Source organism: Lithobates pipiens, unplaced genomic scaffold (genome assembly GCF_037356315.1).
Source record: "Lithobates pipiens isolate NorthernLeopardFrog02 unplaced genomic scaffold, aLitPip1_a1.2 Scaffold_18, whole genome shotgun sequence".
Lineage (NCBI taxonomy): Eukaryota > Metazoa > Chordata > Amphibia > Anura > Ranidae > Lithobates > Lithobates pipiens.
The window spans coordinates 541,955,438-541,982,082 of record NW_027507758.1 but is presented as its reverse complement, the minus strand read 5'-3'; the positions used below and the strand labels follow the sequence as shown (position 1 = coordinate 541,982,082).

Below are 26,645 nucleotides of genomic sequence, written 5' to 3'. Positions count from 1 at the left end.
GATTTTAACAAACTTTAAAGCAGATTCATACCTGTTTCTGTTTTTAGGAAAAATCTGTATGCTCTGCTGTGTTCTTGAAGTACTGATTCCTGAATGGGAGTGTTTGTGTTCAATATAATCAGCTGATGCAGTTTCGGCATTATAATGAGGAAAGTCGCAGTGTCTGCATCCCTTTAGAAGCAATTAACACTTAGGGGATATCTCACCAAAAATATAATTCCTATTACAGAAGATGCCTAAAATTTGATGTGTTGGGGAAGTTCTGTTCACCAACTATGTACAGCAGGGGTGCCCAACCAGTGGCCCAGGGGCCATATGTGGCCCGCGGAGCCCTCTCATGTGGCCCGCAACCTCCTGCTCTGGGATAGAATAGAAAGAATACTGTTATTAAAGGTCAGTTTATGTCTAAAATCACAGTATATATATATGGGCATATCTGTTCTGCAGTGGTTACTGGGCTGCTTTTCAAACTGATCCGCAAGTGCAGAGCAGTTTACCTGCAGGTTACCTGCACTGAGCCATAGACTTCTATTATTACCTGCGAGTTTGATGAGCTTTCTGAAAGTGCACCAAACCTGCAAAATATAATAGAAGTCTATTGCAAACTGCAGGAAAGCCAAAGCTAAACTGCGTTGCACACGTGGTGCGGATAAACTGCAGCACATCAGTGTGAAGGCAGCCTTGGACTGCTTTCACATGGTCAGTCCGACAGTCCGACAGTCCGACCAATTGGACCCTCCATTCACCCCTAAGTAGTAGCAGACATAAACCGACTTGTGTTCTACCTCCAATACGATCCAACAAAAAGTATTGTGGGCTGCGTCTGTGTCCGCTCTGCAAATGCAGAGTGGACACGGAAATGCCATCCACCCGCTCCGCTCATTGTGGCCGCGACCGGTTATCAAGAGGCTTAAGTGGCCCTCGCTCTTCAAAAGGTTGGGCACCCCTGATGTACAGAATGCTTCCAGGTTGTGCCATATTGCATTGAATTTTATAGAAAATTTTGCAGATTGAAAAAGGAATGGTAATTTTTAATAACAATAAAGTGATTGTAAAGGGAAATGTGTTTTTTTTTTTTTTTTTTAGGGAACAAACATTCACACAAACATTGCACAGAGCAGATTTGATCCTCTTCTTCTCAGGTCCCCTGCTGGCGCTCCTGGCTCCCCCATTCCTGCTGAGTGCCCCCATAGCAAGCTGCTTTCTATGGGGGCACTCATGTGGTCTTGAACCCGAGCCAGTTCTGTGGTCCATTTTCCATAGAATGCATCAATGTAAAAAAAAAAACTTCAGAACCACTTGCCGACCGCCCCATAGCAGATTTACTGCTTCCAGGCTTTCGTGATGTGCAGAATCATATATATATTCAAAAATATCAGTCACAACAAGTGCGACCAATCCCAGTGCTCAATAGATAAAAGTTGTGCACTATAGCAGCTATTATGACAAATACAAGATATATAAAAAATATGCAAAGATAAAACTCAGCATTAAAAGCGCTAATCAATATGTAAAATGAATAAGTGCAGTAATAAGGCATAAGGTGGGTTATGAACGGACATGAAGTGAGCTAAGTAAAAAGTCCATGCAGTAATCCTTAAAGAAGTGTATGGTGCCACGTGTCATCAGAAATATGAAACAGCAAAAGATCCTGTCCTGGATCCCGTCACCAATCCACCTTGTGAGCACTCCTTTGGTGATGCACTCACCGCAATGATGAAAAAGATGAGCCTGATATCTCCAAAAAGGAAACTGAACACTCTTCCAAGGGTTACCAGAGATGAATCCTGTACCAGCCCAGTTCAATCGATTCAACTTGGTATCAGCTTCTTGTAATTCCCTTGGGCCCCTAAGCTGATACACAGACCAGAGGAGGGGTGTTACTGGCTAGGTCACAGGTGAAAACAGAGGGAAAAAGCCAAAGAAAAGAAAACAAGTGCAGCCACCACATCTAATGACTGTGTGTGCCACTGTATAGGGAATTACAAGAAACTAATACCAAGTTACCAAGGGGCAGTAGATGTCTCCAGGCCCCTTCTCAGTCATTTCTCTCTGCTGGAGAAACTTCCAGCAGCTGCTGCAGATAAAGAGTGATGGATCGGAGACATTTGTTGGAACATTTATAATGGACCACAGGAATGTAAACAATAACTCCGCTTAGGATAAAGAGCACGACGTAGAGATACTCCAGCTGAGGACTGTCGATGATGGGTGCCAGGACCAGGTATACGGCAGCAATAAGTACAATCCCTGGGATAATGATCGGAACCTGAAATAAATACATTGTTATGGGAAAAATCCAGATTCCTGTCTTTTGCTTTCATTAGAATTGTTGGCTGAAGAACAGAAACAGATGAGGGTTATTTCATTTTTTGTTTATTCTAGTCTTCTTTAACCCCTTCTCGCCCAGCCCCGACACCCTTTAAGTGGGTCCTCATGCCTGGAGGCAGGACATACTTCCTGATCACATGACCACTGTGATTGGCTGTTACAGTGGCCACATGATCACGTGCCCATCTGGCTTGTTCTCAATTATGACTAGTGACCGAGAGCTGTCTGACAGCTTGGTCACTTCGCTGGGAGCGCACTCTCAGCAAGGCCCTTCATGGATGCATACATGTGGCATATGGTCGTTAAAGCCCACCCTCTTTGCTGCCGCACGTATGTTACATGCAGCAAGAAGTTAAAGGAAGGTTTTGATTACATTAAAGTTAAATGCATTAGCAACATCCTAAAGTCAACTTTACTAGTGTAGTCAGGTGCTTGGCTAAGAATGGAGAAGGAAAGAAACATTGGCTGCTGCTGCTCTCTGTAGCCACGTCCCTGCGATGCTGAACTGGTTAACAGCTTTATCACCCAGAGGAGGGAGCTGCTGATCAGGAAGGGTTCAATAGAGTGAGTCAGGCAGCACTGCACTGTATGAACTGCACTCCAGAGGAGAGATTATACTGTAATCAAGCTTTTAAACTGCATTTTCCAGAGAGAGAATGGCAGGAGGGGAAAGAGCTGCATAATTCTCAGACTGTACAGGACACAGCTTTCATTTGCCATGAGAAAGACTACAGAGTGCACATTTCTGTCCAGTGTGCACCATCACTGCTGCATATCGGTGGCCTGAACCGGTTTCAAAATGTTGAGTTTGGGAGTGCCAACAGCCAGGGTCACTTGTGTGCAGAGCAGAGAGTAGACTAATCCCTGTGTGTGACCAGATGGTGAGCTGCGATATCACTGGGACTGGTGAGTTCCTGCTGTGGAGATTTATTATTTGCTGTTAGAGAGACTGAGGCCTTTAAGAACTCACTATACAGCCATCTAGTAGACTTATTGATGACAGCAGGCTTGACTGGGACTATTCTTATGTGCTCCAACAGTACAACTGGGCCCCAGCACTAGCCGATTGAAGAGATAGGATTAAAGGCTGTCCCTTTACATCTGCTTCCAAGATACCTTCACCTTTGGCTATCGGACTATCCGACTTTCCGAATGAGCGGACCTGCCCACACACGACCGGACTTTTCCGTCTGACTCACGGAGTAAAGTCTGTTCATTTTGAACGCGGCTCCAGGTAGCCATAACTAGTGAAGGAAGTCAATGTCGCCACCTCCATTGGCGAGATTGACACCTTGCTAGCCCCGTCACCTGGTATGGATTTAAAGGGGAACCTCTACGCCAAAAAAACGGCATGGGGGTCCCCCCAAAGTCCATAATAGACCCTTATCCGAGCACGCAGCCCAGCCGGTCAGGAAAAGGCCTGGGGATGAACGAGCGCCCCCCTCCTGAGCCCAACCAGGCCGCGTGCCCTCAACATGTTGATGAGGACAAGGGCCTCTTTGCGACAACCCTGACCATTGGTTGTCGGGGACTGCGGGCGGGGGGCTTATCGGAATCTGGGAGCCCCCTTTATTAAGGGGGCCCCCATATACTGGCCCCCCACCCTATGTGAATGAGTATGGGGTACGATGTACCCCTACCCATTCACCTGGGGGAAAAAAGTGTAAATAAAAAAACACAACACAAGTTTTTAAAATGTATTAGACAGCTCCGGTGGTCTTCTCTTCTTCCGCCTTGGTGGGTCTTCTCACCGGACTCCTCCGCTATCTTCTGCTCTTTTGCTAGCTCTTTTGCTAGCGGAGGAGCCCGGCTTTCTTCTTCGTTGTCGTCGCCACCATCCGGGGGTCTTTTTCTGACTTCGGGGTCTTGTCCCGCTCTTCTGGGATCTTGTCCAGCTCTTCTGGGATCTTGTCCCGCTCTTTGGTTCTTCTGCTGAGCCTCCGCTATCTTCATATAGCTCTTTTACTAGCGTTGGCCCAGTCTTCTGTTGCCACCTTCTTCTCTTATTCTCTTCTTCTTCTTCTTTGCAATGTTAACACGACGATCTCTCTGACAGCAATAGCAAGGACATGTTGTGCGGTGACTTATATAGGGACAAGGGGCGAGGTCACCGGGTGATGTCACATGGTGACCCCGTCCCTTATGATGTCACAGCCCCGGAGGATGCTGGGACTGTGACATCATAAGGGGAGCGGGGTCACCATGCGACATCACCCGGTGACCCCGTCCCTTGTCCCTATATAAGTCGCCGAACTGATTTTTCACCGTGTGGGCAAGTTTGCTCATTTCAAAAGTCCGGCAGTCTGGCAGACAATTTTGAGCCCAGCGGACAATTTTGAGCCCACACACAGGCAGATTGTCTGGCGGACACTGGTCCGCTGGATAGTCCGATCGTGTGTAGGCGGCAAAAGAGATACCTTTTCAGGGAAATTGCACCATATTCCAGCCATTCCACCAGAGAGCACTAGCTATAGTACTATTCACATTACAGTTAATGCTTATGTGCACTGTTTCTTGCGGACTTTACTGGTTCATGAGTTAATTCTAAGTCTAGTGATACAGAAATCTTTTTTAAGTTACTTTGGCATAGTGATTATACGGTGTCTGAACCTAACTTCTGTGTGTTCCATCATGCTGAAACTATTTGTTATAACCCGTAACAATACATTGAGTTCATATACCACTAAACGGTCTTGAGTCTATTTCCTGATGCTAATTTGCAGCCTAGTTAAAGTTATCTGTACTTATGTTCTTATAAGGGCTTGCAGTGACTTTCATTTAACCAGGTGTGTCAGAGGGGCTGAGGTTCTTGTTGAAGTCGGCGCAGAACAGAGAATCCAAATTACCAAGAAGCTCCTGCAGGAGTAGGGCTAAACTTTACCTTGGTTGTGTCCGCTAGACAGTATAATCGCTATACCAAGGTAATTAGAACAGAGTTCTAACTAGACTGGAATTAACTCATGAATCAGCGAGATCAGCAATAAACAGTGCATAGAAGTATTAACTGCAATGTGAATAGTAATGCTATAACTAGTCTAGAGTGCCCTCTAGGAGAATGGCTAGGATTTGGTGCAATGTCCCCTGAGAGGTAACTCTTTGTATAAGCAATAGGTGTAGGTCTCTGTGTAGTAGCTTTAAAGGGACAGCCTTTAGTCCTAACTCATCAGCCAGGTAGCGTTGGGGCCCAGAGGCTCTAAGGAAGAAGGTATTCCTTCGAAACACATCAGACAGCAGAGGCCTCAGTCTTCTTCTCTGTTATCTGGAGACTTTCAGTTTCAGGACTGATTGCCACAAGGTGGCTTTTACAAAGCTTAATTTTTTCACATGTTTGTGAGTAGTTTTTAATTTGTTATCAGTATTAATAAATATACCTGAGATAATGCACTAGGCTGGTATGCCCTCTTTTCTGTATTTTTGTATCATTGAGGCCAAGTTGTACCTTTGGTGCACATGAGAATACTCCCAGTCAAGCCTGCCAGCATCAATGAGGCTACTAGATAGCTGTATAGCCAGTTCTCAAAGGGCTCAGTCTCTATCAGCAGATAGTAGTAAATGCCCACAGCAGCAGCTCACCAGTCCCAATCATGTTGCAGCTCACCATCCGATCACACACAGCAATTACTTCACTTTCTGTTCTGCACCCAGGTGACTCTGGCTGTCGGCACTACCAAACTCAGCACTCCAGAACCTGATCAGGTTGCCAATATGCAACATTGGTGGTGTACACTAGACAGTGTGGTGCACTTTCTGGTCTCCCTTAAAGCATGTTGAAGCGGTTTCTTGTACAGCCCAAAAAAATGCAGCTCTTTCCCTTCCTGCCGGCAATCTGTCTCTGGGAAATGCAGTTCAAATGCTCTTGAATACAGGAGAGTCTCTCTCCTCTGGACTACAGTTCCTACAGTGCAGTGCTGCCTCATTCAGTCTATTGAACTGTTTCTGCTCAGCAGCTCCCTTCCTTTGGTGATTTAGCTTCTAACCAGTATCGGCCGCTCCATTAGGGGTGCAGGGGCGCCACCCCCCTAATCCATGCATCTGGCACCTAATCTACATGCACAGGGAGGGGGCGACGGACGCATGGATTTCAATGGGGTTTCTTTTTTTTAAGCACATGATTCGAGCCTAAGAGCCCTGATTGGCTTAAAAAAAGGATGGGCTCAGGGAGCAGAGCACTTCGCCCTGAACCCACCCAGTTGTGTGACAGTAGCGAATTGATATTTGCTATTGTCTTCTTGTTGCCCCTCCCAGGCCAATCAGGAAGTGGGTACTGAGACTCGATTGGCCAGGGGGTCTTAGGACTCCTGGCAAATCGGGTCATCAGGACTCCCTTCCTGTTCGGCCTGGAGGAGAAGCAATGCCTGTTTGGTCGGGAGGGGGAGCAACTGCCGCAGGTATTCCCTTGGCAAGCTCTAGCGAGGAGCAGCAGGTGGAAGGGCGGAGGGGCAGCAACAGCTAGGAGCCCTACCCCGGATGCAGCACCACCTTGTCATCGGCCGCCCAAGGAAAGGCCACCGACCGCCGCCTTCATGTCCATTCCGTGGGTGGGGGGGTTGGGGCGGTAGTGCCAACCCCCCCAATATATTGAGCACCAACCGCCACTGCTTTTAACCAGTTCAGCACCCCAGGGTAGCAGCTACAGAGCAGCTGCAGCCAATGATTCTCTCATTCTCCGTTCTTAGCCAACCACCTGGCTGTACCAGAAAACATGATTTGGAGTGGAACTCCAAGCAAATATATTCAAAGGTCTTTCCGGTTCTATATGAAATAATGTGTAGCGCTATATTGCAATAAAAATGCCACAGTGTGAACATAAACTGCTATAAATCTTACATATAGTGACACAATATAAGTGTGAACCTTACGGACACTAACTATAAAACAATGTTCAATAATCAAAATAAAAAAAATCACCAGAACAAAGTGAATGTGTATACAATTAATCTATCGGATAAGTCCAAAAAGTCTTTTGGCGTACAGGTATGAAGATACACAGTGTTATTTGAATCCACGTAACGTCATTAAAATACGTGAATAGATGAAAAAAGGCATAACATGCGTGAATAAGTATAGGAATTCAATCCCAAGTGAAGTTCTTTCAAAGCAAAAGGGCACCACCACCACCGTGATAGGGAGGAGGCTTACCAGATAATTTGGACCTGGCGGGGCTTATGCCACCCAATTCGAACAAACTTTGTCAATTGGTTGAATCCGGTAAGTATATCCGTATCCCGAAACCTTCAATAGCTGGCACCATACACTTCCCAGGTCAAACGGGGGGGGGGGTAAACGTTTGGCGTTTCACACGTAAACCATGAATGTAAAAAAACTCACATAGCGTAATCCCGTTTAAAATACTCTTTAGTATAAAAAGTAGGATTACTCATATTTACAAAAGCGTAAATAGCATGTGAATTAGCAGTAAAGCGATGTCTGTTAGTGGGTCCACCCAACGCGTTTCGACTCACACAGTCGTCATCTGAGGTGACAGATGACGACTGTGTGAGTCGAAACGGTGGTGGTGGTGCCCTTTTACTTTGAAAGAACTTCACGTGGGATTGAATTCCTACACTTATTCACGCGTGTTATGACTTTTGTAAGATTTATAGTGGTTTATGTTCACACTGTGGCATTTTTTTGTTGCAATATAGTGCTACACATTTTTTTCACATTCACTTCGATGCTTTTGGTTTATAGCAGTGTTAGCTGCTAAGGTTGCATTACGTCACTTTGAGGCTTTTATTACGCAGTACTTTTTCTTTTTTTTCTTATTTTCCTTTCCAGTTCTATATATTTTTTTTAATGTTCATTTTTGATGGTACAGTGTGATAATATTCCTATTCTGTTGACAACTGTAGTATTTTAAGATTTTTAGATTATCATGTTAATGGTTACTAATTCGAAAAGAGAAGGTGACCCAGAGGAAACACCTGTAGCAATAAAAATCGGAAAGGGGTTGTAAACCTACCCTATTCTTTCTAAAACATTCAAAAACAATAAACTCAAAGACAAAGATTTAATACATTGTAGTATACTAACCCTTGGATGAGGTAGCTGCATTCATTTTAGGTTTTAAGCTTTTTTACTTCGTTTTTGCCTAGTAATCCTACAAATAATACTCTTCCTATCCCTTCCTGTCTACACTAATTTCTATACTGTGTCTGTAGAGGGAGCCATGGCTGTCACTAGGGATGGGCTGTGGCTTGTTCGGATCATAGTCCCATCCCACCTGAGCAATCTCACCAGGAAGCCATCACTGCACACCGCCAATCATAGGCAGTGTGTGTATGTGCAGTTGCAAGTTGTGGTTGCAGTAGTTTTAATTTTCCATGGTTTGTTTCTCCCTCTGTTTTCACCTGTGATCTGGCCAGTAACACACCTCCTGTCCTCCTACACTGGATGAAGGAACACAGGTACTAATACTTTATTAACTGTTAAGCCGGGTACACACTATTCGTTTTTCATGGGCTGATCGAAGAAAAAAAACTGTCAGCTCCGGTCGGTGGTGCCATACAAATCAGCGGGCTGCTCTGTGCAAATACACTGCCACAGAGCAGGTAAGTATAAAATTTTTGTTATTTTTATAGAGAAAAGAACAAGACTTTACAATCACTCTAAAGGCCAGAATTCAGAATTTTTGACAACAAACATGCAAATTAGCTGTTTTGGAGCAACATCCGACCGTGTGTACGCTCCATCGGACAAACTTTTTCGGTTTTCATCTGACTTTTGTTGGCTGTGCGAACGGACAAACTTTCCGGCAACAAAAGTCCGATGGAGCAAAGTCTGATCGTGTGTACAGAAAACCATAGGACTTTTGTACGAAGTACAAACACACATGCTCAGAACCAATGCAAAAGATCAGACAACAATACAGAAGTTGACCAAAGGTGGCAGTAAAGAGCAGAAAAACCATGTGATTTGGTGAAAGTTGGCTGAAAAAGTCCTGCTGTGTGTATGCAATACAAGTTCACAGCCGATGCCCTTTGTACAAAAATCCACGGGAAAGTTTGTACAAAGTCCAATCGTGTGTAAGAGGCTTAAAGGGGTTGTAAAGGTTCGTTTTTTATTTTCTAAATAGGTTCCTATAAGCTAGTGCATTGTTGGTTCACTTACCTTTTCCTTCGATTTCCCTTATAAATGTTTTTTTTCTTTGTTTTCTTTGTCTGAATTTCTCACTTCCTGTTCCTCCTCAGTAAGCTGTTCAGTAAGCTGTTCTGGCTGACTAATCACCAGCTCAGATGATGGTGAGAAGTTTACTGAGGAGAAACAGGAAGTGAGATATTCAGACAAAGAAAAAAAACATTTAGAAGGGAAATCGAAGGAAAAGGTAAGTGAACCAACAATGCACTAGCTTAGAGGAACCTATGTAGAAAATAAAAAAACGAACCTTTACAACCCCTTTAAGCCTAGTACACACGATGAGATATCAGACGAATGATTGTTCGTTTTTTTTTCTTTTGCATGCTAATTTCCATCTCGAATGCGAATAGGTTATTAAAGTACAAAAATTCTCTACAGAAAAAAAATTCGGAAGCGCCTCTTGATCACTCCCTCAGGATCAGCGAATAGCATAAATAAAGGCATATTTAGCCGCCACCCCATTCTTTGTAACAAGCCCCATACCGTAATGAACATGGGTGGGCTCATATGCTGTCATGAAAGGAAAATTACGGTAAGTATGTGATACATTTTTCGTTTTCCTGGCACCAACATGGCAGCATACTAGTGATAAATAACTAGCTGACAGGGTGGGTACTGCTTGACAAAACCAAATATATTTTAAATCATAACAGAAGACTGGATAGTCCAGTCCTCCTTTCCAAAATCTACAGACAACAAAGCGCCTGGGTCGATTCTATAATGTCTTAAAGTATTTTGAGAAGACCAAGATGCTGCTCTTAGGATGGTTTCCATGGACACATTCGAGAGAGCTGCCCATGAAGCTGCCACCGCCCTGGTGGAGTGTGCATTCACCACTGCAGGAAGGTCGCCACCCCTCGCTTGATACGCTCTGCGTATGAGTTTGACAATCCATCCTGCCAAGGTTCTTCCCCCGGTACCTCCCTGTTAGGAATATAAAGAGGGTCTCCGAAGATCGAAATGGTGCGGTAACAGATAAGTATTTCCTTAATTTCCTGGAGACATCTAATTCATGCAGATTTTCTGAGCACTCTTCTGGGAAGTTGGGCAAAGCCCAAGTACCAGCCTGGTGAAAGGGTGTTGCTACCTTTGGAATAAAGTGGTCAACCGGCCTTAGTTCGACCTGATCTGGAAAGAATCTTATATGCTGCTCTATGGCTCCCAGGGCATGAAGCTCCAACACTCTCCTTCCAGAGGTAATTGCTGTTAAGAAAACTGTCTTGTATGTTATTTCCCAAAGAGAACAATCCTCGGTTGGAGCAAAGGGATGGGCCGATAGAAAGCCTAGTAGAACTGACAGATCCCATTGGGGAAAGACTCTTTTATTCGGTGGGCGAATTTTGATAATTGCTTTTAAGAATTGTCTGATTAACAGCTCCTTAGCCCATCTGAGCTTTGTTATTGCCGAGATTGCAGATACTTGCACCTTTAATGAGCTGAGGCTAAAGCCCATGTCTAGGCCCGATTGAAGGAAGTCTAATACTGCTGATAAAGGTGGGGCTGCAGGATCCAGGCCTTTTTCAGTTAGCAAGAGTGTGAATTTGCCCCAGATCTTGGTGCAGACTTTATTAGTAGTGGGCTTTCTGGCCTTCAGTAAGGTGGCAATAACTCCAGAGGAGCATCCTAAGCCTGCTCCTCTCAATAGCCAAGCCCGAAGTTCCAGCCTGCGTATGTTTGGGTGCAGGAATCTGCCTGTACCAGCAATCTTCTAACATGATACCCCCCCCCCCCCCTCTCTTTCTCCTTTTTTTTTTGTTTGAACAAAAAAGGAATACATTTTCCATTTCAGTGTCTTTATTTTTATTTTTTTAACAGAAAACTTTCCTACCAACAGAGGGTGCCACGAAAACTTTCCGAATATGGATCCAAGATAATTGCAAAGCCAGGAGCCATAGTCGGCAGGCTGTATACTGCCCGCCCTACACCAGCCCAATGACAGTTTTAAATGTTCCTGGGGCTGGGAGAACCCACCCCTAGGCTCCTCCTATTGTTCTGGACAAAATTGGACTTCAGCGGGAGCGCCCTAGGCCGGTAAATACAGCGTTCGGCGGCCGCCCCACACCTTCTGCATGGAGTGACTCACTCCCCTCCCACCCGCAACCTTCCCTGACCCCAGAGGAAACAGAAGAAGAGAAAGGGGGAAATAAACAAAGAGAGGATTGACAAAAACAGGTAAAGACATAGCCTGCAGGGGCAGGGAAGCCCATAGTAAAAGGAAATGGCAAGCTACCCCCCTCAAAGCCCCAAAACTTAGTCAGGCTATATTTCAGATTGCATTCCTAAACAAGAAACACTGCAGAGGCCCATCAAGACCCACAGACGAGGGTTTTCCAGGCTTTTCAATGCATTTAGCAGCCCGTGTGCTGGGACTTCGCACTGGGAGAGGCTTGAACCCAGACGGCTACTGCTCAGCGGCAGTGGCGGGGGACATAACACTGCTTACTTCATCACAGGTGCATGTAGGTATGAGGAAAAAAAGAAGAATGGGGTGACAGCTAACTATGCATTCATTTATGCTATTCACTGGCACAGAGGGAGTGGTCAAGAGGTGGAGCTCTATCACTAGCATGCTGCCATGTTGGCACCAGGAAAAAGATATCAAATGCAGCCATCACTTCTAAGAATTGGTAAGCTGCAATATAATGTTTGCCTTGGGGTTTAATACTGCTTTAAGGTAGAAATAACTTGTGGATACAGCTAAGAAGCCGAACATTTTATCACTTACTTTATATGGTCGGGGAATATCCGGCTTCTTAATCTTCATATATATCAGGCCAGCAATCGTTGTACCATAGAAAAGCCAGGTTGTAAAGCTGAATGTAGACAAGAGAACAAGATTACAGTAATCAGAATTTATCACTGCGTAAGCTGAAATGTTCAGGCATGCTAAAGAGCAGTGGTGTCTGAAATAAGGATAAGATAATGTAACAGCTAACCACCTTTAGCAATCATAAAGCTAGCAATAACAAAGAGGACATTTTTGGATGACCTGCTAAATTTTATGTCCTAAAATTGGTCTGGACTTCTCCTTTACCTCAGCTGACATTAATGCAGGTCTTCCATTGAACACCATTCGACCCAGTCCTGATGAACCAAACAAAATTCAATCAGTGGGTGGCCCAGGTGGTACCACTCAAACGGGTCAGATGGAAAATTGTTGGCAGCACAGACCAAGCATCCAATCAGACATAGCCAGTGTTCAAGGTGTTCTGACAGCCTTTGGTGGCGGCTGTCAAAATACAACTGTTACAACAGGAAATTTTATCCATCTATACTGTTTATGTTTAACCTCTTTGTGCCAATTGCCTCCTGGCCCTTTAAGATCCCCTCCTGGGGATCAGGAGCTTACCGATCCCTGATGGCTACCATGCTGGGAGTGCATTCCCAGCATGGTAAGTTGAAAAACACAGGGTGACCACATAGTCAGTGGTAATAAAGGAAGATGTTACATTTCTTTTCTTTAGACTGAATGAAAGAAATCTATGGGAGTATGACCTGCTTGAGCACACATGGCTAAGAGCCATTACAGATTTGCCTCACATTTACCCAGAACCCATCATTGCATTGGGCATTTGCCTTCTGCAAAATTCATCTTCCAGTATTATACTTATTACTAAATTTTCAGGGAATGCAGATGAACCATGCATTACACAGTCTTTATAGTTGGATCACTTGTTACTTATCATTGTATACATGTTACATAGCTCTGGGTGGCTGTGTAAAGCCCCAAGGTGAAATAGACAGTAGCAGAGATACACGTAGTTAGAAACCCTCTGTTCTAGAAAAAAAATGAATGGGTTCCACCCCTTTTTAAAATCAACCACAAAGGATATTTTCAGGTTTGCAGTCAAATTTGCAAAAACCCCACTATATGTTTGTTATGTGTTCCCATTCAAACAGAATGCCTAAAAAAATGTAAGGTGTCATGGCTGACTGAAAGGTTTTTTGAACAATGTTAAAATGAGCCTGTCCCAAATCTGTCCTCATTAACGTACAATGCAAGAAGCCCAGTCTCAACACCTTTAACCCTTTGTTAGAACAGTGTTCAAATCTAGTTATCATTGATAATGAAGATCTGCCTGTACAGTACAGACAGGGTTCATTATGGCAAACACAGCTGCTGCCCATAGCCCTTATCTGCCTTTTGGCTAAGAGCAAGTGTGGTATCTGTTTTTATCAGTGTCCAGTAGGGGTGCTATGCTGTCATTCTGGCCTAAAAGGGGCTGGGGTGGCTGGCTATATAGTACCCTTGCTGGAATGATGGGTGCTCTGAAGGCTAGTACCAGCTGGAACAGAAACCAGGGCAACCACAGGCAGTTGGGGCACGGGAGTAATTGCCCCTGGAAAACTGGAAGAGCCCAGTTCCTCTTGGGTTAAATGGATCTACCTTGTCTGGCCATGGGCTGGGAAGGCAGAGAGTCCACGGTGTCCTTTCTCCCTGGGTGTGGTCACCCTAGGGGTGCTCTTAGTAACACTGGGGTGTGGGACCCTGCGGTTTGAAAAGGCACATGGTCACAGCACCAAAAACTTCTTTTTTTTTGCACTGCGCCTTTTAGGGCTAGGCCTTTTGATGAAGTACGAGGCAATTTTTGTTACTAGGCCTCAGCCAGTGCGTTTATTTTTGTCACCTTTCACTTTTGTTTGTGTTTTTTTTTCTCACTGAATGGAGGATGTGAGTCCTTGGGCTTGCCCTGACGTCTTGGGGCAGGATGTGTGGCCCTTAGGTTCCTTCCTCCCCCAAACCTGCGGGGTCTGTCCTCGGGAGAGAGTTCTTGGTGGTCGGCTTTGGCTGCCCAGTAGGAGAGGGGCCCACCAGGCCTTTTGGCTAGGTGGACCATGTCATACCATTTACCTGTCAGGAGCCTTGCACCCCGGGGGATCAGGGAGAGGTTCTACCCCTTCGTGGGGGGAGGGGGGATGGACAAAGCACACCTGGAATTAAGAGGATTGGGGAGAGTTTTGTTGGGAAAGAGTCTCTAACCCTGAGTACGGGTACTATGGTTCTAAAAGGGTTAACCCCCCTTTTAGAGGGTGCAGAAAAAGGGCAGGAAACAGTCAGCAGGTATAACTGAGGTGTAACGTAGAACAGGACATGCTTGTGAGGAAGCTGAGTTCAGTTTATAATGGAGACATGGCTGAGCTTTGGTGTCCTTTTCTTTGGACCCCAATGCAGATGAGGACTTTAAAACCCTGGTAAGGGACAAGCTTTACTGCCAGTGAGCCAAAGTTTTTACTGGACTGCTTTTGTATTGTCTGCTGAAGAAAACTATTTTTTGTTTGCATGTTTTGAAAAATAAAAACATTTTGTTTTAACAAAGTTGGCTGGTGATCTAAAATCCTGAATATCATTACATATAGCCCTTTTTTTAAAATTCCGTGTACTGCAAAGATATTCATGTTTGCCTTTTAGATATCCCCCAGGATCTGTCGGTGTCTACTGCTGTGTGATGTTGCCCATAGGTGTATCTCAGTCACCCTATGATAATTTCTTTCTGAAAGACAATCATTGAATCTAGAGGAAAACCTTGTAATGGCTGCATCACAGTGGGGTGCCAGTCCCTGAAGCCCCTTATACTTAGGGCCACATATGGCACATATGGTGTAGTTGAAAGAGTCAGCTATCTTGCAAGTAGGCACCTTGTGCTGAATAAAGTTTCTCACATCCTCTGACACTGCGGTCTGATTGGTTTTGTTTCCCTAGGGCGTCACCCTGTGCCAGACAGCAACGCTTTTCATAGGTACAGAATACATTTTATCTACTGTGTACAAGGCTAAGTGCCTGGAAAATGAACATCTGATGTACAAAGGATACTGTATTATGAGGAAGAAATTAGTTCACCTACCTGGTATAGTTTACAATAGTTGTGAAATCAGAGGGAATGATCATTATTAATGAGATGGCAGATGTTAAGATGAGGGCAGGGGAGGGTGTGAGCCGTTTCACATGAACCATCGAGACAATATTTGGCTGTAAGTGAGATTATTTATAATGATTATAAAAAAATAACAGAATAATAACAAAATACACACACAGTTAATATTACCATGAAGGTGGATGCACTGCACACTTTGTTTATATACTGTGTGTATGTATATGTGTATATATATATATATATATATATATATATATATATATATATATATATATTATACAAAATTACGGGGATCTCCATGTCTGAAGAGAGAAAAAGGGATAAAAATGAGTCACTGCTGTGACTCATTCAATTGTATGTCTAAATTTCAGCTTTAGCTTGAGCTATTGAACTCCAAAGACAGTAGGCTTTCTTCAGCAGAGTTAGGCCACTGGCTATAGGTGTTGATGGGGGAATACCTCCTGTAGCGCTAATGTGTTCTCCCAGGCAAAGGGGGGCACAGGGAGTTGTACCTGCTGCAGGGGGAAGACACAGTGATTATTGCCAGGATCTATAGCCATTTGCAAAAATCACATTAAAAATCCAACATGCGGGGGGGGGGGGGCGTGGCTTGACCTAGCATGAAGATGGATGCTTGAATTTAAAGGTCCTGCCACTACAGGACAAAGCTACTCACTATCGGAGGTAACCTCTCACCAAAATACAGACAGAACATGGGGACAGCATCCCGTCATTCCTCAATGTCCCAATCTCGCTCTCCCCCGGGAACAGAAAGGATATCTGAGCCAAAACATTCCTGAAATGTTCCGAACCAACAGAGGGAACATGGCATTTTCCTGCTACAGTCACGCTCAGGCAACAGAGCCTTCTCTAACGGTGACACCACCCGCTACACCTTTGGTGGTCACAACAGGCATGCGAGGGATAGATGCCCCCCCAACCCCACCTGAACATCCATGATCTGCGGACTATTGCCACTGATATAAAAGATACTCTGTCAGCCGCCATTTCAGAACTCTGGGGTGGATATTCATGAGCTCACTGACAGAGTACATGAGGTAGAAAAAGTGAGAGAACAGCACGAGACAGTACTCCGCCGGGCCATGAAAAGAGTAGACATCCACATCCTCCAACTAAGGGAAATCCAACGCCAAATGGAAGATCTAGACAACAGGGGAAGGCACCATAAGCTGCGGATTAGGGGCTTGCCTGAGTCGATTGAAGGGGAACAAATATCCTCCACATTCATAGGTCTGTTTAAACGGGCTGCTCAACAGACCACCCCAGTCGTCAATTGAAATGGAGAGGATCCATCGAGCCTTGAGGTCCAAAGGAAGGGACATGGACCCTCCTAGGGACATGCTGTATAGTAGACTATAAGCTTAAGGAGGAAATTCTGAGACAGGCGAGGGGCTGACCACAACTTTTGTACGAAAAAGCGAACATACAAATATTTCAAGATCTCTGCCATTACACTGCCACACCGTAGAAACTTGAAACCCTTGCTGGAGCCCTGCGTACTAAAGGAATCCAATGTGAATATACGTTTTCCTTCTGCCTATTAGTCACCACACAGGGCCGCACAGCACTACTAAAAGTGCCTGAGGATTTACAGCTTTCCACCGTGAGGAAAGTCAACCAGCAAGAAGAGCCTATGGATGCGCAGGACACCAGATATCGCAGGAGACGGTCCCCCTCGGGACCCAGGCACCATACAACATCTTGCAGCCCCCAGCAGGACTTCAGCCCCAGCAACTCACCAAGATCAAGAGAGCCCGGCGGGACCGCTGATCCCCTCCCAGGTATTCTTTCCTGAACTGTTAATGTTAGCCATGTTCGGCTCCACGGAGTTCAGTTAAATACTCCTTTTGTTACCTTTATTGTGTATTCATTTTACACCCCACCCTACCTGGGTACACTTGCCTTATAATTTTACTAGAAGTTACTCTCACCATTACCAAATGCATACAAACTGATAACAGCAGAACCTGATCAAAAAGATGTGCATACATATCCCATAGGACATTGCCAAAACTACAATACCCACAACACCCTGCGACCTGCAAACTAAGCCTGACTGGAGGCGCATACACAGCAGCTTACCTCCGGCAACCTGCCCTTCTGTACATCTCGTAACACCATGGAGGTTTCCCTCAAGATGTTCTAACTTAAGAGAGAGAACCAACACATCCGACTGGGGCTACGTGATATCGGCACCCACTCGGGCGGCCATAAGGCTTTATTGGCTCACCGTTCATCCTCTCTTTTTTTCTTTTTTCTTTTTTTTTTTATTGGCTCACCGTCTACAAATGACTGCGCTACACCAGGACAGGTATGCTTTCATGTAGCCTTGTCTAAGGCATTATACTGAGGTAATAAGCCGAAATCCCTCATGTCCTACCTCCAATATGGGAATTAAATTGCCATCTGACCTAAAAGACGACCATATAGCTTAATTATAGATCTGACATTGTATGCATAAGTCGGGATGGTAGCGGACGCTGATGGCTCCCCCAAAATACATTTGCCCCACAGTGTACTACGGGACATATGACCTGGCATTGCACTCACACCACCCCCGCCCCCCCCCCCCCATTTTGCAGGGAGACCCCCCCCTCACAGCACGAAGCCTGCATCAAACAGTGGAGCCCCATACATCCTTGTAAAGTGTAACATTCTACTCTGACCTGACCACCAAGTAGTATTGATAGACCACTGCTTACAGCGGAAGGGGGTGGACAGGGGGAAGGAACCATCCCAGGAAAATATAATACCACAGTGACGCAGAGGCATTCTCCTGCAACCGCCAAACACTATACCTTTATACCGCAAACTGCCGTGTTACTTGCGGTACCACCCATATTTGGAGAACTTTTACACTCAACAGAAAGGAAATTACGAACTAGATATGGGTCTCTGCTCAGCAGCAATACCTTGGTTATAAACTACCCCGCTCCCATTTTGTCAAGTTAGACCGTTCCCCAGCCCCCTTAGGTTAGTACAACTCTATGCCTGGATGGACAGTGGGGCACCCCACAACCCCTATTCCAGGGATGATGATCACACATTCACCTGCAACATCCTCCCGACCTCCCGAGTGTGGTAAATAGGGGCAGGACAACACTCCATGCAAGGGCCTCTTGGCGCTCTGTGTCCCCCATGAAATGAGGGATAAAGGGCTCATAATGGAGCAGAAAAAAACAAGCTGTAAAAACTATAGACTGATGACTTTATAAGCAGGTATTCAGCCTTCTCGGCACGGATCGATTGGTATCTTTATCTGTATAATTTTCACATTGGTAAAAAGTTTGTTTCTTGCAGTCCCAGAGGTTTTAGGCTTGCATTTTTTTATTATTCTAGTTTATGTTTTTTTTACAGTGAATTTCTGTGGAAACTCCATCTTAAGGGCAAATACCACAGCAAGACAGAGATCGACTACTGCACTAGGCATACAAATAATCTCAATTTGATATGGCATAAATACCACACACTCACACTCACTATGTCAAACCAATGCATACAGGCTACACCCCCCTTTACAAAGTATTCTGAGGGATTAACCTCCACCCTCTCAGTCCAACACCCTGTGGCGAAGGGCGAACATATATATCTGGTAACTCTTCATAGTTTGGTACTCGTTAAGCCCCACACAGCAGCATAACACAGTGCAGGCACACCGATAGGAGTGCACACATTGTTTACGCTCTGTACCTCACTGATCCCACTACATACTGAGGAAGGGGGACAAGTCCCCCCCCCCATCAGTACACCCCTAGAGAGATACCAACTCTCAATTTATTCCTACTCTAAATACAGCAGTACACCCTTTCCTGTTTAGTTACCGCTCTGTCCCCTACCCCCACCATGACGGATAACATCGCCCCACCCACAACACACCAGCTACCGACACAACTCCCCATACAGTTCAAGTTATGCTTGTTAAATATCCGTGGACTTAACACCCCTGAAAAGAGAACACAACTGCACTACACTCTCCAGTAAACCAAGGCGCACATAGCCCTTATATAAGAAAGTCACTTTAGAGCAGACAGCATCCCCAAGCTTCACAGCCATTACTTTCCGACAGTTTACCATGCCTTCAATGAGGAAGCTACATCTAAAGGCGTCTCTATCCTGATATCCAAGCATTGCCTCGTCCAAATATTATATGTCCAAAGAGATGTTCAGGGCAGATTCCTGTTTCTCAAGGGAATACTACATAATTGTTCCATCATATTTATTAGTAGCGCAACTTTTTTACATATAACACTACATAAAAGGCCTATCACGATAGCAAACCTTTATGCCCCAAACACACAAGTATCCTTTTTTCACAAAACCCTACAACAGCTTACAACCGTTCAATCAGGCACTCTGATTGTGGGGGGAGACTTCAATGTTGCCCTGACCCCTTCCTAAGACACATCCAATGGTTCGTCATTCATGACTTACAGAGCCCATCACGCGATAAAAACCCAACTTAGTGACCTGACCCTACATGACACATGGTGCATGTTACATCCAAATGTAAAAGACGTTACTTTCTTCTCAACGCCGCACAACAAGTATTCCAGTATTGATCACTTCTTCATCTCACAGAATGACTTAACCTTCCTTACTGAGGCTACAATTTACCCCATGCTACTCTCTTTCACCATGAGATTGACACTCCCGATGACACGCACCAGATCCACTATCTGGCACCTAGATAACTCCCTCTTGACTGACCTGGAGACAATGCAAAAAATCATCAAAAGCCTATCCCAATATTTTGAAGAAAACATTTCTTAGGAATTCTCACCTGCTACAATTTGGGCCGTGCATAAATGCGTAATTAGGGGAGAACTTATCTCCTTAGCCGCTGAAAGGAAAAAAATTAGAAAAGCCTGTATTGAAGAACTATCTGCGCGCATACTTTAACTCCAATAAGCACCCAAATTATTGTTGGCCATTACATCTTTCAATGAACTCCTAAAGGCCAGGGAGGAACTCCTGGAGGAGCTCCACAAAATAATGAAACATAAATATGCCCAAACCCAAAAATTATTCTTTATTCTTTTATTATTTGGTAATAAATCCAGAAACTGTTGGCTAGAGCCCTCCAGCTTAAAAAAAGCAGCATATACTATTCATAATATCAAGGACCCCTTGGGTAATACCATGGCCACTTCAGAAGACATAGCCAACCAATTTTTGCAATATTTCTCCTAGCTCTTCAAATATATCTACTTCACACCCGAAAGATTCAACCCCAGGCCGAACATAGTCTATTAATGACTTCCTATTATGATATAGCCTGTCTCCCCTCACCAGGGAAGAATCGACAGATTTAGACCACCCAATCTCAACAGAAGAGACCCTTATTCTCCTTTGATCACTTAATGTCTCATCACAACGTCCCGCTACAGTTGTCCCTTGCTTTCAGGGCTCAGTTTTTGTGATATTGTGATTTTTTGTGATATGATTGATATGATTGTACCGAAAAACCCACCATAGTGCTATTTGCACATCTCCTCCGGGTCTCGTCTCCTGAGCTGTCCAGGATCCATCAGCAATGGGACCGGGATGTTCCGGAGATGGACTCAGAGGATTGGGAGGATGTGTGGGACTTCCCATTTAAAATACTGGTTTTCCTGAGAGACCGCCTCATTCAATACAAGATTGTCCATAGGGCATATCTTACTCCCGCTCGGGTACACAGGATGAGGTCTTCTCTCTCCCCGGAATGCTGGTGTTGGGACCATGCCCCCGGGGACTTTATCCACATCTTTTGGTCCTGCCTGGTAATTACAGGATTCTGGTCACAAGTTCTTCTAGAGGTGAATGATCTGCTAAGTATCTCTATTGATCCATCCCCAAGAATATGCCTCCTGGGGCTGGTGGAGGACTTGGTGCCCAGGGTGGCTGAGAGAACCTTGTTGGGTTTCCTGCTGTTCTATGCCAGGAAATCCATTGTCATCTGCTGGAAGCAAAAGACTCCTCCCTCTATAGTCTTATGGAAAACACTTGATAACAATGTGATACCCCTTTAAAGGGACACCTATACACATAGAGGCTGTCCGAAAAAACATGACAGAGTCTGGAGTAAGTGGTTAGTGGAACCCTCCACTGCTGCAACAAATTAGGTGACCTCTCTGATATATGATGGCTCTCCTTAACATCCTAATAGACTAACCCGGGTTGACAAGATATTCTAGGTGAGCTAGCTCATTGTCAGTCCACCCATGGAGCAGGTGCCATGATAACCTACTGTTGTTATACTACGGCAGTCGTAGATATTCTAATGGTCCATGATTTTGTAACGATACCTTGTGACCCCTGCATGGGTCCCTTCCCAGTTAATAGCCAGATGTTGGCTGAGCTGTTATGCGTCTGTATTGTTTTGTGTTTGTTAAGAAAATAATAAAAAGTTTTTCAAAAAAAAAACCTTAAAGGGGTTGTAAAGGTTTATTTTTTTAAAATAACAAACATATCACCTCCACTGTGCAGTTAATTTTGCACAGATTGGCCCCGATCCTCATCTTCTGGGGTCCCTCGGTGGCTGTCTCGTCTACCCCCCTTGGGAGAGTGCTTGCAGGCACGCTCCCTTGTGATACACTCAGCGGCCATAGCCGCCGAGTGTATCACTTGGCCCCGCCCCCAACGTGCCACGTCATTGGTTTGATTGACAGCACTGGGAGCCAATAGCTGCTCTGCTATCAGTCATCCAATGAAGAGCCCATATGAGCTGGGGGGAGCAATGAGGGATCGCACCCATGGAGATTCGGGGCTCAGGTAAGTAAAGCGGGGGCTCGGGGGGCCCAGAGAGTGCAAGGTGTTTTTTCACCTTAATGCATTCTAAGCCTTACAACCCCTTTGAAACTGATTCCTTCGCCCGGGCCCATGACTCCGTTAGACCAGACCTCCGACTTCCCCCAGGTCTCTCCTCACACAACCCATGCGACCCTTCCCGCAGACCCCCAATTAGAGCACAACGATTTTTTCAAAATGGCAGGCTCCTCTCATACCCGGCAATTTCCTCTAAATTCCCAGAACAAAACATCGCTTTTTTTTAATTCTTACAAATTAGACACTTTTTCCACAACGCCAAACCTAACGCCAACTAGCACCGGGACTATACCCCCTTTGAAGCACTCTGTAATAGCGCAGAACCTCAAAGGCATTTGATCTTGGCTGTTTATGCACTCCTGTTCATAAGATGCAACCCAAAAGTTTATAAAATCAACCGACAATGGGAGACTGAACTAGCCATGGATATACCCAAAGACGAATTTGAGAACATATGCAACCATATGCACAAAGGATCCATCAATATCTCTACTCAAGAAAGTAGATATAAAATTGACTCCGGATGGTACAGTACAGGACACCCGACAAGATCCACAAATTCCACCCAAGCGTCTCTCCGCTGTGCTGGAGATGCAACTCAGCCTTAGGCTCTTTACTGCACATATGGTGGAATTGCCCACCCATACAACTACTCTGGATGGAAATCCACCGCGTGATTGTTCAAATCATGTCATACACCCTAGATTTCACCCCAGCACAATACCTACCCCATCACACTTCCATACCTCTTTCAGCGTACAAAAAATCCCTCACCTTACACCTCATTAATGCTGCCAATCAATGTGTACTAGTACACTGGAGGAGCACTACTCCCCCTACAATTTCTAAATGGTTCCACCGCATAGAGAAAACTGCTGAAATGGAAAACCTTAGCCACCAAGCTAAAGAAAATCTGACAAAGTATAGGAAAACCTGGGCATGCTGGCTACACTTACGGAATCCACAGATGCTAGCAATCTAAAAATGAATAAATCACTACCCAATTAGGGGAGAACAATCATAGACTTCTCAAGGACCCCCCCCCCCCCCCCCCACCCATTCATCCACCACCACTTAGGCGACCTGATATTCATATCAGACCCCCAAAGTAAGGCCTTACTAGCTCACCCATGCGGAAGGAACCCTCATATGGGAAGCACACAGTTACTATAGGGCTCATTTACTCCTCTCAGTAAACGAATGTGACCAACAAAACTTACACCAGTGCTTACGGCCCCCACCCAGTCAGATCCTTTTAGGAGTGAATGGGTCTTGAGGTGGCTTGTTTCGATTTCCCCCTACCTCTCAATCGGAGCCCCATACATACAACCACCACAACGTAGATGCTCAGCTTACACCATGAATCCTTCCATAAAAAAACAAAACACCCCTGCATGGGAATTGAATGTCTAGATACAAAGGTTTAGGTATAACCATCATTTAAGAAAGACACCCAGATGGCGGTTACCAGTGTTTCGGCTGTAGTTAATGTCTTACTTGGATCTTACCTATTGTTCTTTGTAACCTTTCTTATGATTTCTGTTAACCTGCAAACTTTAATAAAAATTTGTTGGGAACAAAGAAAAAAAAAATCCAACATGCTTGTACCCAAGTTGATTAATTTATTAACTTGTAGGTTCTATGGATAAGTGATCTAAAATATGTATAAAACACCAATCCACCAATGCGCACACAGAAAAAATATATATAAATATGTAAAAAACCAAGTGAACAAAATTAAAGTGATGTGTAGCTGCCACTTTCAATAATAAAAATCTCAAACTATCACCCATACAGATCACTAGGTAAACAGCAAATACAGAAGAAAAATATCAGTGCATGCTATAAATACAAACAAAGGTAATAATGATAAATACACAGTAATAATGTGATAACAGACACAAGCATAAAGTGATTAAGTGAAATCACCCAAGTGATACCCAAGTGATAATAAACATAAAAATGAAAAAATTTAGTATAACACAAGTCCATAAACTGAATGGCAAAGTATGCCACAGTGCAATTAAAAGTCCTCCAAATATGTAGAGTTCTTCACAACACCACTTATCTAATTTTCATGTTTGGCAATAAATATAATAAATACAATATAGCGATATCCACCTCTTCTCCAGTCGGGTGAGACATTGACTGTGGGCATTAGGTCTCACCGCTGTTACACTTTGGACAAATGCATTTCATGCTCGTTTTTAATTGGAATAATGTAAGTGCAATGATTGAAGTTTTTTTTAATAAACCACATTTGAGACATACTGCACTAGTGGAGATCTTCTCTTTCTTCCCATACATGAGTGAGCTGATCCATGTCTTATGAGGTGGATATTGCTATATTGGATTTATTAACCCGGTGTGGTTAAACTGCATTATTGCCAAACATGAGCATGTGAGGCAATTAGATTGGTGAGTTCAATTCTTATGGGGAAGAGGCGATTGGCTCACAAATGGTGTGGTGTGAAGAACCCTCATAATTGCACTGTCATACTGTGGCATTCAGTTCTATGGACTTGTGTTATACTACATTTTTATCTTTTTTTTCATTTTTATGTTTATTTTTACTTGGGTGATTTCACTTGTGTCTGTTATCACATTGTCACTGTATATTTCTCATTATTATCAATGTCTGTGCTTATAGCATGGACTGATATTTTTCTTGTGTATTTGATTATGCAATTTAACACTGCTGTTTATCTGGAGTGATCTGTATAGGTGATAGTTTGAGATCTCACCGAACCAGCCAAGATTCAAACCATCTATGATCAGCTTTATGGAGAGTCTAGAAAACATGTGAAAGTGATGCGTGCGCTACATCTACTGGCTGTCTACGCAAACATGAAAAAGAAAAGTACAATTATTTTTACATTTTAAAAAAATCTATTATTCAGTTCTAATCATAACAAACACGGTTGTTTTTTTTAGTAAATAAGTCATACTAATACAATTGCTTGTGATTACCAAACTGAAGAACAAATGGTTTCCTATCATAAGCTTTTCTAGTAGCATGTAGCAGCAGTTATTTTCTGTTGGAGCACTGTGCAATCATGCTGGACTATTCTCTTTACATCATGCATATTTGTTCTTTACACAGAGTGGAGGTACCAATATATATTTCACTGTTGTGCTCCAATACATAGTGACCACCGCTATGGTCTTGACATCATTAGCCAATGCTTTTCAGTGGGCATTCCCACTTCCTCAGTGTATGTGACATGCTTCTTACTCCAAGCATTAAATGGGTTCTAGAGGGAAGAATGTCTCAGGCCCGACTAAGGAAGAGAGCACACCTAATGAAAAGTGTCAGCTAATAACACACACCACCATGCTGTAGTAGATTACAACTGAATATAACATGCACACGGCTGCTGATTTTTGATACTGTACTTTATCACTTTTTTAAAAGTAAATGTATTCTTTCATCAGTATATTGTACATACCTACTACACATGCCGCCACAATGTGGTGTTTTAGTATTTTTCATGTTTAATGCAATAAACCAGGACGTTCTACAGCATGCTGAATGATTCATCTCACTCCCTTCTTCAAAACTAAACAGGAGGACCACTTGCAGAACCCATGTATTCCTGTTCAAAGCTCAAGACATTGTGAGACCACACTTGCATGTTGGACTGTTCTATATCTATAGCCAGATTTAGACTGACAAGAGATTATAGATACATAATTACCCATTGTCATGGAGAAAACACTGTGCAACTAAACTGGCTACCATGAGAACCAAAGGTCTGGGGTTACCATAAATGGGTTTGGCAACATAAAAATCAGGATGTTTCGCAAAGCTCTCTTGATCTAAGATTTTATAATGTTTTGAGTACCATTTATAGCGACCTAAAAAGAATGCCTACCAAGTGACCCTCTCTGGCTGCCACATAGCACACACGTCCTCCGCTAAAGAAGACTCCATTTGCTGAGCCGAGAGTAGAAAGTGCCGCACCTAGAGACAATATCCAAGTCCAACTTCCCAGAACCTTCAGTCTGCAATAAAAATGACTATGTTAAATAACTGAGAAAGCAGATTAATTTCAAAAGGCACTGATGGCAGGAGGCAGGCAAACTATACAAGATACTGTGCCACCTTTTTGAGGGCAATTTATCCTGCACCTAATAAAGACAGACTGTTCACTTTACAAGGAAAGTTGCACTTCGCAGGGGAATTATGCACAGAGCTTAATGAATGGGGTGGAGCTCTGCTGACTTCCATGATCCAATCACGTGCAAGCAAAATGGTGTTTTGTTTTTTTTGCATGTGATTGGGTGTTCTTTACAAAGTGAAGTTCCGCCATGTTCACTAAGCTCCCAGAAAAAAATTATTGCAAAGTGCATCTTCTCTTGTTAATTGAGCAACATATGTGCCTTTAGTAAAAAAACAAAACAAAAAAAAAGCCAGCTCTCCTAAAGTGGGCTCCTAACATCATCTCACATGATGAGCATTGATAAATCATTAAA

At 44.0% G+C, this 26,645-nt stretch overlaps 1 protein-coding gene across 1 annotated transcript in view; it reads right to left on the bottom strand.

Annotated features, from left to right (window-relative positions):
• Positions 1 to 1,010: 1,010 nt before the first annotated feature.
• The window catches only part of LOC143988918 (b(0,+)-type amino acid transporter 1-like), a 49,806-nt gene continuing 24,171 nt past the window's right edge, over positions 1,011 to 26,645 (bottom strand). Inside the window, exons 3-6 of the mRNA XM_077488845.1 lie at positions 26,045 to 26,174; positions 15,312 to 15,436; positions 12,194 to 12,281; positions 1,011 to 2,269 (exon numbers count right to left, since the gene is read on the bottom strand). Of these exons, the coding sequence (XP_077344971.1) occupies positions 2,039 to 2,269; positions 12,194 to 12,281; positions 15,312 to 15,436; positions 26,045 to 26,174 (574 nt within the window). The 3' untranslated portion in view covers positions 1,011 to 2,038. The remainder of the gene's footprint in view (positions 2,270 to 12,193; positions 12,282 to 15,311; positions 15,437 to 26,044; positions 26,175 to 26,645) is intronic.